The sequence below is a fragment of the Brienomyrus brachyistius genome, chromosome 5 (genome assembly GCF_023856365.1).
Source record: "Brienomyrus brachyistius isolate T26 chromosome 5, BBRACH_0.4, whole genome shotgun sequence".
Classification (NCBI taxonomy): domain Eukaryota; kingdom Metazoa; phylum Chordata; class Actinopteri; order Osteoglossiformes; family Mormyridae; genus Brienomyrus; species Brienomyrus brachyistius.
In genome coordinates this window covers 38,165,580-38,180,885 of record NC_064537.1, presented here as the reverse complement: position 1 = coordinate 38,180,885, position 15,306 = coordinate 38,165,580, and the positions used below count along the sequence as shown (strand labels likewise).

The 15,306-nt window shown below is 40.6% G+C and overlaps 1 protein-coding gene across 1 annotated transcript; it reads left to right on the top strand.

The window, feature by feature from the left end:
- Window positions 1-9,405: 9,405 nt before the first annotated feature.
- Window positions 9,406-15,175, top strand: LOC125743173 (prolactin-like). The gene is made up of 6 exons (XM_049015892.1): window positions 9,406-9,470; window positions 11,719-11,859; window positions 12,088-12,203; window positions 14,003-14,107; window positions 14,653-14,835; window positions 14,990-15,175. Exons 2-6 carry the CDS (start codon window positions 11,820-11,822, stop codon window positions 15,173-15,175), a joined length of 630 nt encoding a protein of 209 aa, XP_048871849.1. The 5' UTR covers window positions 9,406-9,470; window positions 11,719-11,819.
- The last annotated feature ends 131 nt before the right edge of the window (window positions 15,176-15,306 follow it).

Sequence of the window (15,306 nt, the reverse complement as noted above, 5' to 3'; positions counted from 1 at the left end):
CAGTTTATTAAACAATAAAATAATGGAAATAATATACGCGAAAAACTAAATTAAGATTTATTTCCTATATATATTTCATTTTTCAGTCTGAATATGTTTATATAATATGTTTAACGTCTGATATGTTTTTTTTTTTTTTCAAACACGTGTAAAAATTGTTTGAAGAAGATTCTTTGTCACAAGTAGACTAATATCTGCGCATACATTCAAAACTAAATTAAATCTCATTGCATAGGACCAACGAAAACATTTGTAAACATTTTGTATTAGAGTAATAATATATCCATTATGAGAGTCCCTGTTTAGAGGAGGATCCTCATGAACAAGTCTATTACTGAAAATATGGGGCACAGGGACTCACCCTGTATGGCATGCCAGCCCATCATATTTACAGGGCACCCTTCAATTAATGCCAAAAATTAATAAGCTGAAGTTTGGATCACCAGAGAGGTCAAAATTTTTGCACCCAGACCAAATTTCCTCTGTGGGGCAGTGAGTGGGGATGCTGTGCCTGTGATTGAATGGTCATCCTGGGTTCAAATCCCAGAGCCGACACAGTGATTTCACTTTTGGGTCCATGAACAACGGCCTTAACCCCAGGGACTGCCTGGCCATGCTTTCTCAAAATGAAGGTTCCTTTACATAAAAGCGTCTGCTAAATACATTAAAAATGTAAAATTACTTAATGGTTAACAGTAGCAGAATATCCATTTTCCACCTGCTTATCCAGTACGGAATTGTGTGTGTGTGTGTGTGTGTGTGTGTGGGGGGGGGGGGGGGGGGGGATCTGATATACATTTATTTTGCTTTCTCACCAAAGAGCTTTCTGTATGCTGTAGATATACATTTATTTTATTTTGCTGTTGTAGGACCAATTTTTAAATTTTATAAACAGAAATTCATTCAATTTTATATAAATATGTGAATACAATTTAAAAACAAAAATGCCATAAGACTTGTATTTTGTCTGATTACTGATGGTTAAGGTTAGGGCTGGGTAGGGTTATGGGTTAAGGTCATTGTTAAGATTAGGGTTTTGCCCATAGAAAATGAATGGACGGTTCCCGTACGACTACATACGAGTACAAGTTTGTGTGCGTGCGTGTGTGTGTGTGTGTGTGTGTGTTGTCTATGGCTGCTGGTAAGCAAAGCAACTAAATGCAATTTTATTTTTATAATGGGTATGTTCTTTCAAATTATGAATATTATTTAACTTGCTGTGCTCTTATGGTGAAAATTAATTATTGTACTGAGAAATACAATTATTACCATTTTAGATGTCACCATTTTGCTGATTTTGCAATAAATATGTAAATTTGACTGTTTAAGAGTTGATTGGCAAAGGTTTTGCCTTTCCTTTTTGCAGATGTGTGCTGGATGGCCCTCTCACGTGAACCTCACCAATACAAGCCGAGTCAGCTCCTTTAGTGATCTCCCACACATCCCCTACGGTTAGGGCCAACACGCAAAACCTGACTGGGGTCCAGCAGGGGGGTATCAGTAACACGTGTTTTGCTGAAATCCAGACACAGCACATGAAAGTGTTTTCAGCAGTGGATTAAACCAGAGTGGCTGTGGTAAGTCTTTAGAGGTTTCCCAATCTGCAGACTGTGGAGTCCCAAATATTCATTTGAGGTGTGGATTGTCTTACTTTGGTAGTGCCAGAATGCAAACAGGATCACACTGCTTTCTACAAGAAATAGTGTGAAAATTGAACTAAATGAATATAACTATTCTTAAATTTACCCTAATTGAGTCACTTCTGCTTTGGATATGGTTTTCTGTAACACCCACATATTCTCCCAGAAGGCATGGTTACTCTTCCAATACCCTTTGTACCAAGCCAGATTTGAAAATATCCACTTATTAAATATCACAAAGCACATGGTGCTGGACTGGCCCCTGTTGCCACAAATCAGCAGGAACAAGTATTTACATCATATTATTAAACAATTTCCCATGTTTTCCCACAAAGGTCAGTTAAAAAGATTAAGGAACACGGCTATGAGTAATTTCACTCAAGTACTTGAGCCCTTTTCAAACTCACATTAGATGGAGATTTAGAATTAATCTGAGCTTTAGTCGTTAAATGATGTCATTCACGATGGATTACACACATTTAACAAGCTTCCTTTTTGTAGGAACGTCAGTAACCTTAGTCGCAGTGTAATGTGATGCCCAGTCAGTCACCAAATTAACCAGATACCATAACCTCTATCTGCACTTAAAATCCATCCATTTTCCAAACCGCTTATCCTTCTGGGTAGCAGGGAGTTTATCCCGGAAGCTATGGGTACGAGGCAGAGAACAACCCAGGATGGGGGGTCAGCCCATCACAGGGCACACTCATACACCAGTCACTCACACATGCAATTTAGTAACTCCAATTAGCCTCAGCATGTCTTTGGACTGTGGGGGGAAACCGGAGTAACCCAGAGGGAACCCCACGATGACATGGGGAGAACATGCAAATTCCCCACACATGCAACCCAGGCGGAGACTCGAACCCGGGTCCCAGAGGTGTGAGGCAACAGTGCCGCCCCGCTGCACTTAAAATGATAAAATAAAATACTTGGCCTTTGATAATAAAGATTAAAACATAGCATACTGTTACTAAAAGCTACTTCTAATAGTTCACATAGTTTACAAGTTGAAGCACCTCCATGATGTTTAAGAGATGCAATATTAATATTTGGATACTGCAGGCATCCCATATGAATAATTCACTTCTCACAAATACAAAAAAATCTTCTTCTTGTAAGCAGATTCTAGTTCTGAAAAAGGCATTGTCAGTCACCATATAGGTTTTATTGTAATCTTTTACATATTTCACAATTATAGCTTAGCACTGTATGAACCCAATGCAACAAATTATATTAAAATAAGGAGATTGAATAAAACATTTGTACAGGACATTTCATCTTATGTAATTTCCACTTCCACAGAAACCAATGGTGAATTATTCCAGAGCAGGAGGGAGTGCAGAGGAAGCTGAGGACCTTTGAGAAAAAGAGACGTGTTACATTTTGATCTTGATCATGGTCAACAATTAGCTCACGTTATCAGATCTGGTTCTTATAAAGCAAAAGGATTCCCAGAAAAGTCACACTCAGCCTCATTGCATTTAATCCCAATATAGTCATACACGCAGTGTAGTTGAAGTCCCATGGTGTCTTTATGAAGTTAATGATACTCTTATTGGTGAACATTTGCACCATGTTTAAGCCCTGTCAGGATGAGCGTGCCTTAAAGCAGTGTTTCCCAATCCAGTCCTTGGGATCCACAGTCGATCCATGTTTTTTCTCCCTCCGAGCTGCCTGCCAGAGAATCCACATTTCTGCTCCCTCCCAGCTCCCTACCGGGAGGAAGCAAAAACTTGGACTTTCTGTGGGTCCCTAAGGACCGGATTGGAAAGCACTGCCTCAAAGACATACAAGCTTACGCCTCTTAGGGTTCTCCTTTCCTCTTCATGTACCCTCTGCTGTGGTCTTCAGGCAGGTCTGGAAGGCCTCCAGCAGCTCCTTGCAGCCTTCGTCACCCTTCTCCTTCAAACTGTGGAAGCAGAGGGTTAATATCACATTCAGTGTAAGGGGACCCTGCATCACGCACAGTGTGGGTGCTTCATTAGCACTGACCAAGCACATCACGTGCACTGACAGCAGAGCGCAGAGAGAGAGAGAGATTATTCAAGGCACTGTGCATTCAAAACACAGAGGCAGGCCCTGTCAGTATAAATCAGAGTGACGGAATATACAGGGGTTGGGGGGGGGGGGGGGGGGTGGAGAGTTAGCTGTGGCTGCTTCTCTTCTGCACATTGGTTGAAAATAAAGTGACTCATCGACAGTTCATCCAATCAGTGCGCTTGTTCTCCATTGAATGAAAGAATGGTCTGTCCGACCATCTTAGTACATGCATCCCCTTCGGGTCCCCTCATCACTCTCGAGGCAACAGTACAGCTGCTCATCTAAGACTAATGTGATGTTAGATCTGCACAGCATGGGGGATGTCCTGGAGGCCATACTGTGGAGAGGAAAGTCAGGCTTACAATACAAACAAAACTGGGCAGGGTACCTTAACGGGGATTGAGGAAAAGGCTATACAAGGAGGAAGTATGGAATTTTCTCTGGGCCCAACAAGCTGACTAAGCAGATTCTTCAAAGAGTACAGTGGTAATCAGCCATAATCGTTTAATTATTAACCATTTACTTATGTGCATTGAATTAGGTGAAAATGAGCTATATAATATAGCGATTACAAAAGTTGCCGGCCTGGGTCAGTGGTAACAACAGAAGTTGTCAACTCGGGGGATTTGACTTAGACAAGGTTAGTTGAGGCCCTTTTTTTAGCAGAGACCTATGGGCTTAAGCCTGGGTAAGCCTGTGCATTAAAGAGCCCGAGCCAGTACAGAAAAGGCTGTGATTTAAAGTTTTTTCAAAACATTGATGCTACATCAATCAGGAATGACCTTTGCCCTGCTGAACATCTACATGATGAGTTTTTCATGCAGCACTGGCACAAACAAGCAGCCGGGCAGACAGGACTTAGCAGTCAACTGGCGTTTAAGCGCTAACTCATGTTGGAGGGAGCAAACGTGACGAAAGTAAGGGCACAAAGCAGAGATGACGGCAGATAAGTCAGTACAAAATGAAGCTGGTTTGCTAAGTCGGCACTCCCTCAGAAGATGCCACCCTCTGTCTCCTATGTTGACTGGCACTGTGCTAATTAATACATTTCTTGAACATTAGAATTTTGGCATTTTAAAGTGCGATAAATGTAAGATCATATCATAATTGTGGCACAGTGGTACAGTGGGTAGTACTGTTGTCTCAGTGGTTGAGGGTTTGCATGTTCGCCATGTGTATATGCAGGTCCTCCCACTGTCTGTAGAGATGATGATGTACCCTCGTGCCCTATAATGGACTGGCATCCCATCCAGGGTATACCCCAGTCTTGTGCCCTATAATGGACTGGCATCCCATCCAGGGTGTACCCCAGCCTCGTGCCCTATAATGGACTGGCATCCCGTCCAGGGTATACCCCAGCCTCGTGCCCTGTGATGGACTGGCATCCCATCCAGGGTGTACCCCAGCCTCGTGCCCTATAATGGACTGGCATCCCGTCCAGGGTATACCCCAGCCTCGTGCCCTGTGATGGACTGGCATCCCGTCCAGGGTGTACCCCAGCCTCGTGCCCAGTGATGGACTGACTGTATCAGATCAGCAGTTGAAAGTTGGATCAGCAGAAGAGAGCTCGAGAGACACAAATACAGATAGTTTTTAAAATGGAAATTGGCTCATAGGCTATTAGTAAATAAGAAAAACACATCTGTATAACATGAATCCCTCTTTGGCTTATACACAATTTATTTCCCTGCCTTTTTTCATTTGGCATAGTGGAGAAACAAGCATGAGCATACAGGACACTTATTACCCATTTAGCCCAGTTAGGCCACGTGCTTTGTTTTGAAAGTACCAAATTTTAGGCATGGAACAAAAACGGATTTAGCTTGTAAGTTTGGTCCAAGTGTGTATAAAATGGTTGCACTGATTCAAAACCCCCAATCAGACTCAAAGTTGGAAGAAAATCAGCCAAAAACCAAAAACCCATTGTAAACTGATTCACTAATCATCCATCCATTTTCCAAACCGCTTATCCTACTGGGTCGCGGGGGGTCCGGAGCCTATCCCGGAAGCAACGGGCACGAGGCAGGGAACAACCCAGGAAGGGGGGCCAGCCCATCGCAGGGCACACTCGCACACCATCCACTCACACATACACACCTATGGGCAATTTAGTAACTCCAATTAGCCTCAGCATGTTTTTGGACTGTGGGGGGGAAACCGGAGTACCCGGAGGAAACCCCACGACGACATGGGGAGAACATGCAAACTCCACACACATATAACCCAGGCGGAGACTCGAACCTGGGACCCAGAGGTGTGAGGCAACAGTGCTAACCATTGCACCACCATGCCGCCCTTTAGTCATAACATGACTAATACAAATTACTGATTTTTTCCATGTTAAGGTATTACAATCAACTTCAGCTACCTGCACTTGTAGTGATAAATTATATAAATTATGTATGTCTATATATATATATCCATTCATGGAGTTTGCAAGGGGGGCCAGCCCATTGCAGGGCACACTCACACACCATTCACTCACACATGCACACCTAATGCAGGATAGCCCACTTTACCTCTCAAGGGCACATATATTCTAACCTGATCACCCAGAATAAGAAGCCAGTCCAGAACAGGGCAGATACACATACATAATAGGCCTAACCATCTTTCAGAACTAGAATTTGCTTACAACTAGAAGAATTTTTAGTATTTTTGAAAAGTGAATACTTTACATTGGATACCTGCAGTCTTTGGACTGTAGAAGGAAATCAGAGTACCACAGGAAAGCTAAACGGGAGCATTTTACAGGAAGGACATACAAACTGCACACACACAGCGGAGGTGGGACTTGATTTCACCATCTTTATAGGTGTGAAGCAACAGTGCAAAGCACTGAACCATTTATATTTATTTTTATTTAGCTGCTACTTTTGTCCAAAGTGACATGAAAAGTGACACAAATAGCTCATTAACCACCGTGCCGCCTGAGCTGAATATCCCAAAATTTATAACCAGTGTATGTGTTTATGTTATATCTGTGGCAAATAATCAGGATTTCCTTACTGACCCTTATGACAACGTCCCTTAATAGTCATGTATGTAATGACTGAAGCCAACATGGATGCAGAGTAACCTGACAAAATTAGAGAGCAGTTCAGAGCCTGATGAAAGTGTATTTATATACACCTATTTTAATACAACTAAAAACTACAAGCATGAAAGGCGAGCATCATTTAACCCCCTTCTGTAGGTCTAAATCCCCTACATTAATATGAAATTGATTAATATATAAAAATCCTTTTACAGTAAAAGAATGGGCTCTGTCACACAGTCTGTTAACCTACATCAAACACATTAATTTAAACTGTGAAACGAATGAGTACTCTATAAATTCTCCAAACTCCAGCTTAACGACAGAAGTTATTCAACATTAGTCTGTAAGCGTCTGGTAATTAATTTTGGACAAAAAAACTTACATTTTCTTGTGCTTATTTCAATGTGTGATATAATTAACATCCTCATAGATTAGTATAGTTGTGCAAGATATACATTGTTCGTTTTCGACAATGCATTGTCTTTGACAATTGGTTCTGTAGCTCTGTTACAACAAACCCACTGATCGGGAGAACAACTCGAACTGTCTTGCACAATATCTGTTCAGCCCCCCACAGATTATCCATGGACAGACAGAGAAATAACCATCCTCCATGACTGCGCATCACAGTACATGAAAACAAAATGGGGTATGTTCATTGGAAAAGCAACGTAACAAGAAGGGTCACGCACCATATCTGGGACACACAAATTCTGCTGATCAAATCAGGCGTAAGTCAATGCATTGTGTTTGATTACAACCCTGGAAACCACAACATCACGGCAGTCATTCTCATTACCTGCATAAACCACTCAAGCTCTACCTCTATGGCGCCCATTTGTTTATCTCTACTTTAAAATACCAACATAATATTGAAGACGGCCTTACAGCCATAGCTCACATATTCTGCTATTGAATCTTGCTTATCCATGCCAAATTACATAACAGTGAACTGGTTCCATCAATCATTAATGCCCCTCTTGATACAATAGCCACATCTGCAGTCAGGTGCCCCGGAGACTAGAATGACTAGCCAACACGGGTAGGTTGACCACACTGCCATGGGCTGACCATCAGGTTAGCACCCCATGACTGCCCTAACGATGAACATCCTACTTACCATTTATCCAGATCCTCCTTGATGACCTGGCAGGCAGCAGGGACAAGAGCCTCCACCCGGACAGTCACCGAGGTCTCCGAATCGGACATATTTTTGTCGTGGTGTGTGTCTCCGTGATCCCGTGTGCGCGTGTGCAAAAGAGGAGGGAAGAGGTTAGAGTGTGAGAGGGAGAGGCGGGTTAGTGGGAGGGAGACAAAATGATGGGGGGGGGGAGAAAGAATGCAAGATGTCTGTCCTGGGGTGTCTGTCAAGGCATGTGCGAACATGTCCACATGTTTGCAGCGAGGGGGATTAAAACATTTCTAAGTTTTAATTATATGTAACAGACTTCTCAAAGATGAAAAATGTAAACACTTTCAAACGGTTTTAAACATGTATACATTTCAAACAGCATAGCCTGAGGCAACTGTTCATTTCCACTATAATTCAACACAAGGGAAATTAACAAGGATATTATCAGACTTTCATCCTCTTCATTCGTTGCACGCATTTATAAAGTTTGCCATTGGATCCACCAAGCTGATTTTGGAAAAGACATCTAGTGGCTACCTCTATAAATAACAATTTTATACAACATTTATGGCATCGAGCAAACGCCCTCTTGTGGCTAATCTAAGATATACAATAAGTGCAGTCCATTCAATATGCTTCGGCCTAATTCGCGGAAACTAAGGAAACTGCAACAGCTTTCTTTAATGCCAGCATTAATTTACTTATTTATATCGATTAATGGGTTGACAACTTCTTCAGTCATTTCAGCAACAGCATATTTCAGATTATTCTGTACGTCTACACTGAATGTTCCAAGCCTGAAAAAAAGCAAACTTTGAGGATATGTTGTGTCAATATGCATATTTTGTCACCCGTCGTTGTTAAAATTTATTATAACATAATATATAAAATTGTAATGTCAGCTTTTGTTTTGTATCTGCATTTTTATAACGGATATAAGATTAAAAAAACAATACGGTTCCATAGCACTTCGTGTTTTGGAGCCTTAATAAGAGTAACAAACAACTTTTACGCAAAGCAGCATTAAGAATTGTACAACACGAATGTGTTTATGTATGCAGTCTTCAGTATGCAGCAAACACGTAAGAAACCTAGGACTTATGCTTGCATAGAGACGATAAACAGGTGCGCAAATACACCGAAAAACAAATTTCCATTCCAATTCTATTAATTAGACGAAGAAACTACAGGTTACCTGCTGGACTTGCTTTTCCCCAGAGCGCATGCGCCAAACGCTCATGAAAAGTAAAGGCGAACTAAACAAATATGATTCAGACCACTTTAATTAGTTTTGTCAAATAAACCCAAATGTCAGTGTAATACCGAAATTCTTGCTATGTCTTATTTGTACTGGACAGAACTAGAACATTTATATGCATACCAATAAGCATAGTGTACTAATGGACAAAAACTATGGATAACCGAACAAGTGCGTTTTCTTGATTCAGTGATGTGCGTTTTTTATTATAAAGCCAGCAAGTCTCAAAGGACTAAATCGTAATTTAGTTTAATGTTGTGAAAAGTATCTAACACGATATTCATGATAGGCTGCGGAATCCTTGCGACCTTGGATAGGACAGGGGGTTACAGAAAATGGATGGACGTTATTCATAAGGTCTGTCTTATGTTGTATCTCATTGTCATGGACAGGCATACAGTACATTCACTAGTAGAATTTGAATCACTGTGACCCTAAATGGATAAGCATTTATATAGCTTTTGGGCAATGGATGGGTAGTTGTTTTTCAGTATTTCCCTTTTAATTTACTCCTGTGTCACCATTGTTCCGGGTAACTTCCACAGGTTAACCCACTGTGTTTATTCACAATTTTATTTTTAAACATAACAGAACACCTTACCTTATCTAACCAATCAGTTTTGACTTTAGCTATTAACATTACTGCTACAACCAATGTTAATAGAATCCACCCACCCATAACCACTTTCACAGAACAATTAATTCGAACCAAGAAATCTGATTGGACAATGTTATTAGAGTATAATGGTACTCAGGTATATCACATCAGATGTCACACTCCCCTTTACTGTTGTATCTAAAAACCATTATATTTAAATTTAAATGATGCTAAATAATTGGGATTGAATGAGCTGTATTGCTTTGGAATGTTTATATTGCTTGGCAAAAGTCAACAGTTCGACAGGGACTATTTTTTAGCAGAAGCCCATAATTATTTACTTAAATAATCAAGCACAGTATTATCTGTTGTGACTTATTACTGTTTGCTTATAAACGCTACTTGATGAACTGTTGTATAAAAGCAATAACATATGAGAAGGAGTGTGGTTGTCCTCTAATATATTTCGGCTGTGATTAGATCTGCCACCTGTTCCTTATAATGCAGGATCGCCCTGTATAACATGGGATGCAGCAGTTCATCCAATACAGGACGATCCCATTTTATAAGGGACAGGTGGCAACTCTAGCTGTAATTATCTTCAGCACTCAGCCTATGGCCTTGTGCCTACAACCAAATCACATCCTACAAACAAATCACAATTGCACTCCTACTTGTATGTTATTGCTTAATTGTACTTTGGCCCAACAGTGTCTAAAGGATACTCCCTACAAATGAAATTTGAAATAACATGTTTTCATAAATTTAATCAAAGGTCCTAGGAATCATTTAATTTCCTAATGCTCATTCTATTTCATATGCACGGTGAAAACTATGACGTCAGAAAGGATTTGTGTCACAAGTAGATAGTGGCTTCCTGGCTTGAGCTGTTGAGCTTGTTTGGGGACACATTTGCCACATCAGTTACTGCAAGGGCTGGTGCTGGGAGGGATGGGCTTGCAAATTCACATTAATGGACAATAACACTCAGTCCCAGTAAGGGGAATTGATGCGATCCCTGTAATTGCAGTCAAATGTCTTGCAAGGTGACAAATTCAAGTCAAAATGACTAAATATATTACTTATGGAGAATCTTAAAAACTAATTTCCCATAATAGTTTTACATAAGAAATTTCTATTCCATACTCATTGGTATTTGAAGAGTTTGCACCTTCTTAATCATACAAGATAAAACATCAGAATAAGCCACAATGTGAATAAAATTAAATTTTATATAAGTTTTTGTAGGTTCTCATGAAAAAGCTATGAATCTATGACTTCTCATGGCCCAGTGCATTCTGCTTCAAGGGGTTTGCCAACTTGCCTTACACAGAAGCTGAAGATATTCTGCATTCTTGGATTGCTTTCTTTCCTGGCACTTTACTGCACTCCCTTAATCATCCTATTAAAGGGGAAAAAGAACTTTGCAGTTGTCTAATGCGGAGGTTTCGTGTTATAATATGTGATGAAAACAAATATGTAACAATTTGTCTAAAATGCATAGTACAGCATTGTCTGTAATACAGGCACTAAGGTGTGTGATAGCAAAAGAATGATAATCCAAAACATTAATTCCATCCATACATACATGCATACATACATACATATTTCGAACATCCATCCAGTATATGGTTTTGGGGTCTTAACTTTAATTGCTTCAGTTGTATTTTCAGGAAAATGTGAACAGAAGCATCAGCCAAACATAAAACTGTCTGGAACGGTTGTCTGTTTGTTTGAACACTCAAAAGACTGATCATGACAGCATGAATATTATTACATAATAATAACATTAGACAATTACATTTTATTTCAACTCTGTTCCATGCAAAAATATAACATATTAAAAATACGGAAGTAAGGTGGAGTGTTTTCGGTGTTTTAATAAGAAAACCTATTTGATGAGTCTGTTCACACCCTCCCATAATAATGACAGATGTCACATCAATGTTTCTCATTAGTTACATTCAAGAGTGAGCTTCTTTGTAAATGCATTGCTTCTATTTTTAGACATTGTAGCTTCATTATAGGCAAGATGGACTCTATAAAATGGGAACAAAGTGATGGATATCTAAAGAACAGCAGAAAGAAGGAGCTGTAAAGTGAACAAGATGGTTCGGCGGTCACCGGGGAGCAAGCTTTTGTGGACAGGTGAGATTGTCTTGTATGATGTCTTGTGTATCTCTCTGTCATTTTCACTTGGTCTGTTGGTACTGCTCACAGACACTAATCCTACCCTCCTCACTATAGTACATACGATATAAATCAAGCCAAATGTTTGTGTTCTCACCTACTTTTTCAGTCCTGGGAAGCATATAGTCTAAATATTTCCTCCTGTGATTGTATGCTAAATTCTTTATCCCTCTATTTCTGCTGTAGTGCTGCTATATTTCTTGGCTCAGGGTCAGTCCCTTGACCTGAAGGACCTGATGGACAGAGCAGTTCAGCAATCGGACAAACTGCACTTCCTTAGCGCATCTCTAAAACATGATCTGGTCAGTATTTACACTATATATTATATGTTTACACTGTGTGCACAATTATTAGGCAAGTTGTATTTTTGAGGATTAATTTTATTATTGAACAACTACAGTGCTCTTGGGCAATCCTAAATGTTAATGAACCTAAACCTGAATGTTTAAGAAAGTAAAGGGGGGAGGTTTTGTGTTTCCTGAGAGAATATCTATTTGTGCACAATTATTAGGCTACTATCAGTGTGCAGAATTATTATGCAACTAAATGAAAAAACGAACATTTTCCCATCTGACTTATTTTCATCTTTTAAAGTGAGAATAATGAAACAACTTAAAATGTACATATAAATATTTCTGACATGTCAAAAACAAATCAGTGACCAATATAGCCACTCTTCTTTACATTCCTTCCATTCATAGAGTCTGTCAGTTTCTTGATCTGTTGACGATCAACTTTTTGTACAGCAGTAACCACAGACATTGTTCAGAGAGCTGTACTGTTTTCCTTCACTGTAAATCTCCCATTTAAGCAGGGCCCATAGGTTCTCAATAGGGTTTAGGTCAGGTGAGGAAGGGGGCCATGTCATTATTTTGTCATCCTTAAGGCCTTTACTGGCTAGCCATGCAGTGGAGTACTTCGATGCATGCGATGGAGCATTGTCCTGCATAGAAATCATGGTCTTCTTGAAAGATGCAGACTTTTTTCTGTACTACTGCTTGAAGAAAGTGTCTTCTAAAAACTGGCAGTATGTTTTGGAGTTCATTTTGAGGCCATCTTCAACCTGAGAAGGTCCCAACTATCTCATCTTTAATAATACCAGCCCATACCAGTATCCCACCTCCACCTTGCTGGCGTCTGAGTCGAAGTGGAGCTTTATTGTCCGTTACTGATCCAGCCACTGGCCCATCCATCTGGTCCATCAAGAGTCACTCTCATCTCATCAGTCCATAAAACCTTTGAAAAATCTGTCTTCACATATTTCTTGGCCCAGTCTCGACGTTTCAACTTGTGTGTTTTGTTCAGTGGTGGTCGGGTTTCAGCCCTCCTTACCTTGACCATGTCTCTAAGCACTGAACACCTTGTTCTTCTGGATACTCCGGGTAGGTTGCAGTTCTGGAATATGGCAGCACTGGAGGATACTGGGTTCCTGGTTCTTCTAAAATCTTTCACAGTTAATTTGCGTCTTTTTTTCTCAATACATTTCTTGCAACCCTGTTTGTTATTTGCAGCAAAATGTTTGATGGTTCTGTCGTCACACCCCAATATCTTAGCAATTTCAAGACTGCTGCATCCCTCTGAAAGACTTTTTTGCAATTCTGGACTTTTCAGAGTCAGTCAAACCTCTTTTTCGGCCCATTTTGCCTGAGGACAAGAATCTGCCTAATAGTTATGCACACCTTGATATAAGGTGTTGATCTCCTTAGGCCACACCCTCCTTCATTACACAAATACACATCACCTGGTATGCTCAAAACCAATAAGCACTCAGGTTTATACAGGATGCATTTGGGAAATATGCATAAAAATGATGATATGGTCAAAATACTCACTTGCATAATAATTGTGCACACAGTGTATATAAGTGATAGAGAAATACACCTCCAAAACACAGCGGGTGGATTACTTGTCAGACACCATTAGATTCATTGCAATTACTTGATGGTTCTGCTGAGTTAATCACAGTGATCCCGACTATTGTGGGTTGCAAAGCCCTTCTTCTCTCACCCAAAGTTTGTAGTATGACCCACCCGTGAATTACATTATCATTGCAAATGCACTGCATTGCGTAAAGTGTATTTTTATGACTTGTCTCGGTCAGGATTCCCATCTTCCAGTGACAATGGGAAAGATTCCCAGGCTGTCTCTGTGCCACACGTCATCTCTGAACACCCCTACTGAGAAAAGCCACGCACTCAGCCTTCCGGTGAGGCCAACACTGTTCCTAGCACTTGTTGCTGTCTCTTCCCTCCAGTATCTATCCTGTTGTCCCAGGCAACTCCCGCCTCCATATATCCATTTTGAATTTTCTTCTTCTCTTCCCCATCTTTCCAGACTACAAGGACTCCATGGTAAAAATATGTTAGTGGAATTAATATGAGCACAGTTTTTGTGACGTTAGTAAGGTAAGCAACGCCGATCCCGGAGTGCTAGTATCTAGTAGGTTTTCTGTTTCACCTGATGAGTTACTATCTGCTTGAGATCAGGTGTGGTTCATCAGAGACCAAGACCATAGAAAACTTGCTTGTTACTAGCACTCTGGGATCAGGATCATCTGACACTGCTATACACCAACACAGGATGCTGACGTCGATTGGCAAAAAAACACAGTTCCCTAGTCATGCCAATTAGATACTGCTGGCACTAATATCCATTGGGGGATGAATGTTATGGTAAACTATATGTGGGGACTGAAGAGCTGAAATATTAGTATGTGGTAGTATCCCTCACGATGATGTTCTACCCCGGCAGGAGGCGGAGCTCCTATCCCTCATCCGTACCCTCCTCCTTTCATGGAAAGATCCCCTGCTTGCTCTCTCATCAGAGACTCTGTCTTTAGCACATCCCTACAAAAACAGGCTCTCCACTAAAGCCAAGCAACTGCACGAACATTCCAACAACCTCAGCACCGGACTGAAGACACTGGCTGACAGGGTAAGTTTGGACTGTGATACCAGACAGCTTTTTTTCTTTAGAATTTGTTTTTTCCCTTACCGCCATCTTAGCTGGAGAAACACGCATCTTCAATAAATATTTCACTCTGGTACTTCTATACTATAGGCTAAAAACGTGTTTTTCCCCCCCACAGATGGGAACACTGCCATCCTCTCATTCCCCTATTTCTTACGACAAAAATCTTGGAGAAGACATTGAATCTCAAACGGTCAACTTTCACTTCCTGTTGTCCTGTTTTAGGCGGGATTCGCACAAAATTGACAATTTCCTCAAAATCCTTCGCTGCAAGGCTGGCATACTCCAACAGGCATGCCAGTAGTTCAAATGTAATCATCGCTGTATTTTCCACTTCATGTGGATTTCACCCAAAAATGAACCGTGAAACAAGGAACATACCAGTTCAATTAGCTTTTGCCTTTGGTTCTAAATGTTTTCATGTGTGACAGTCCA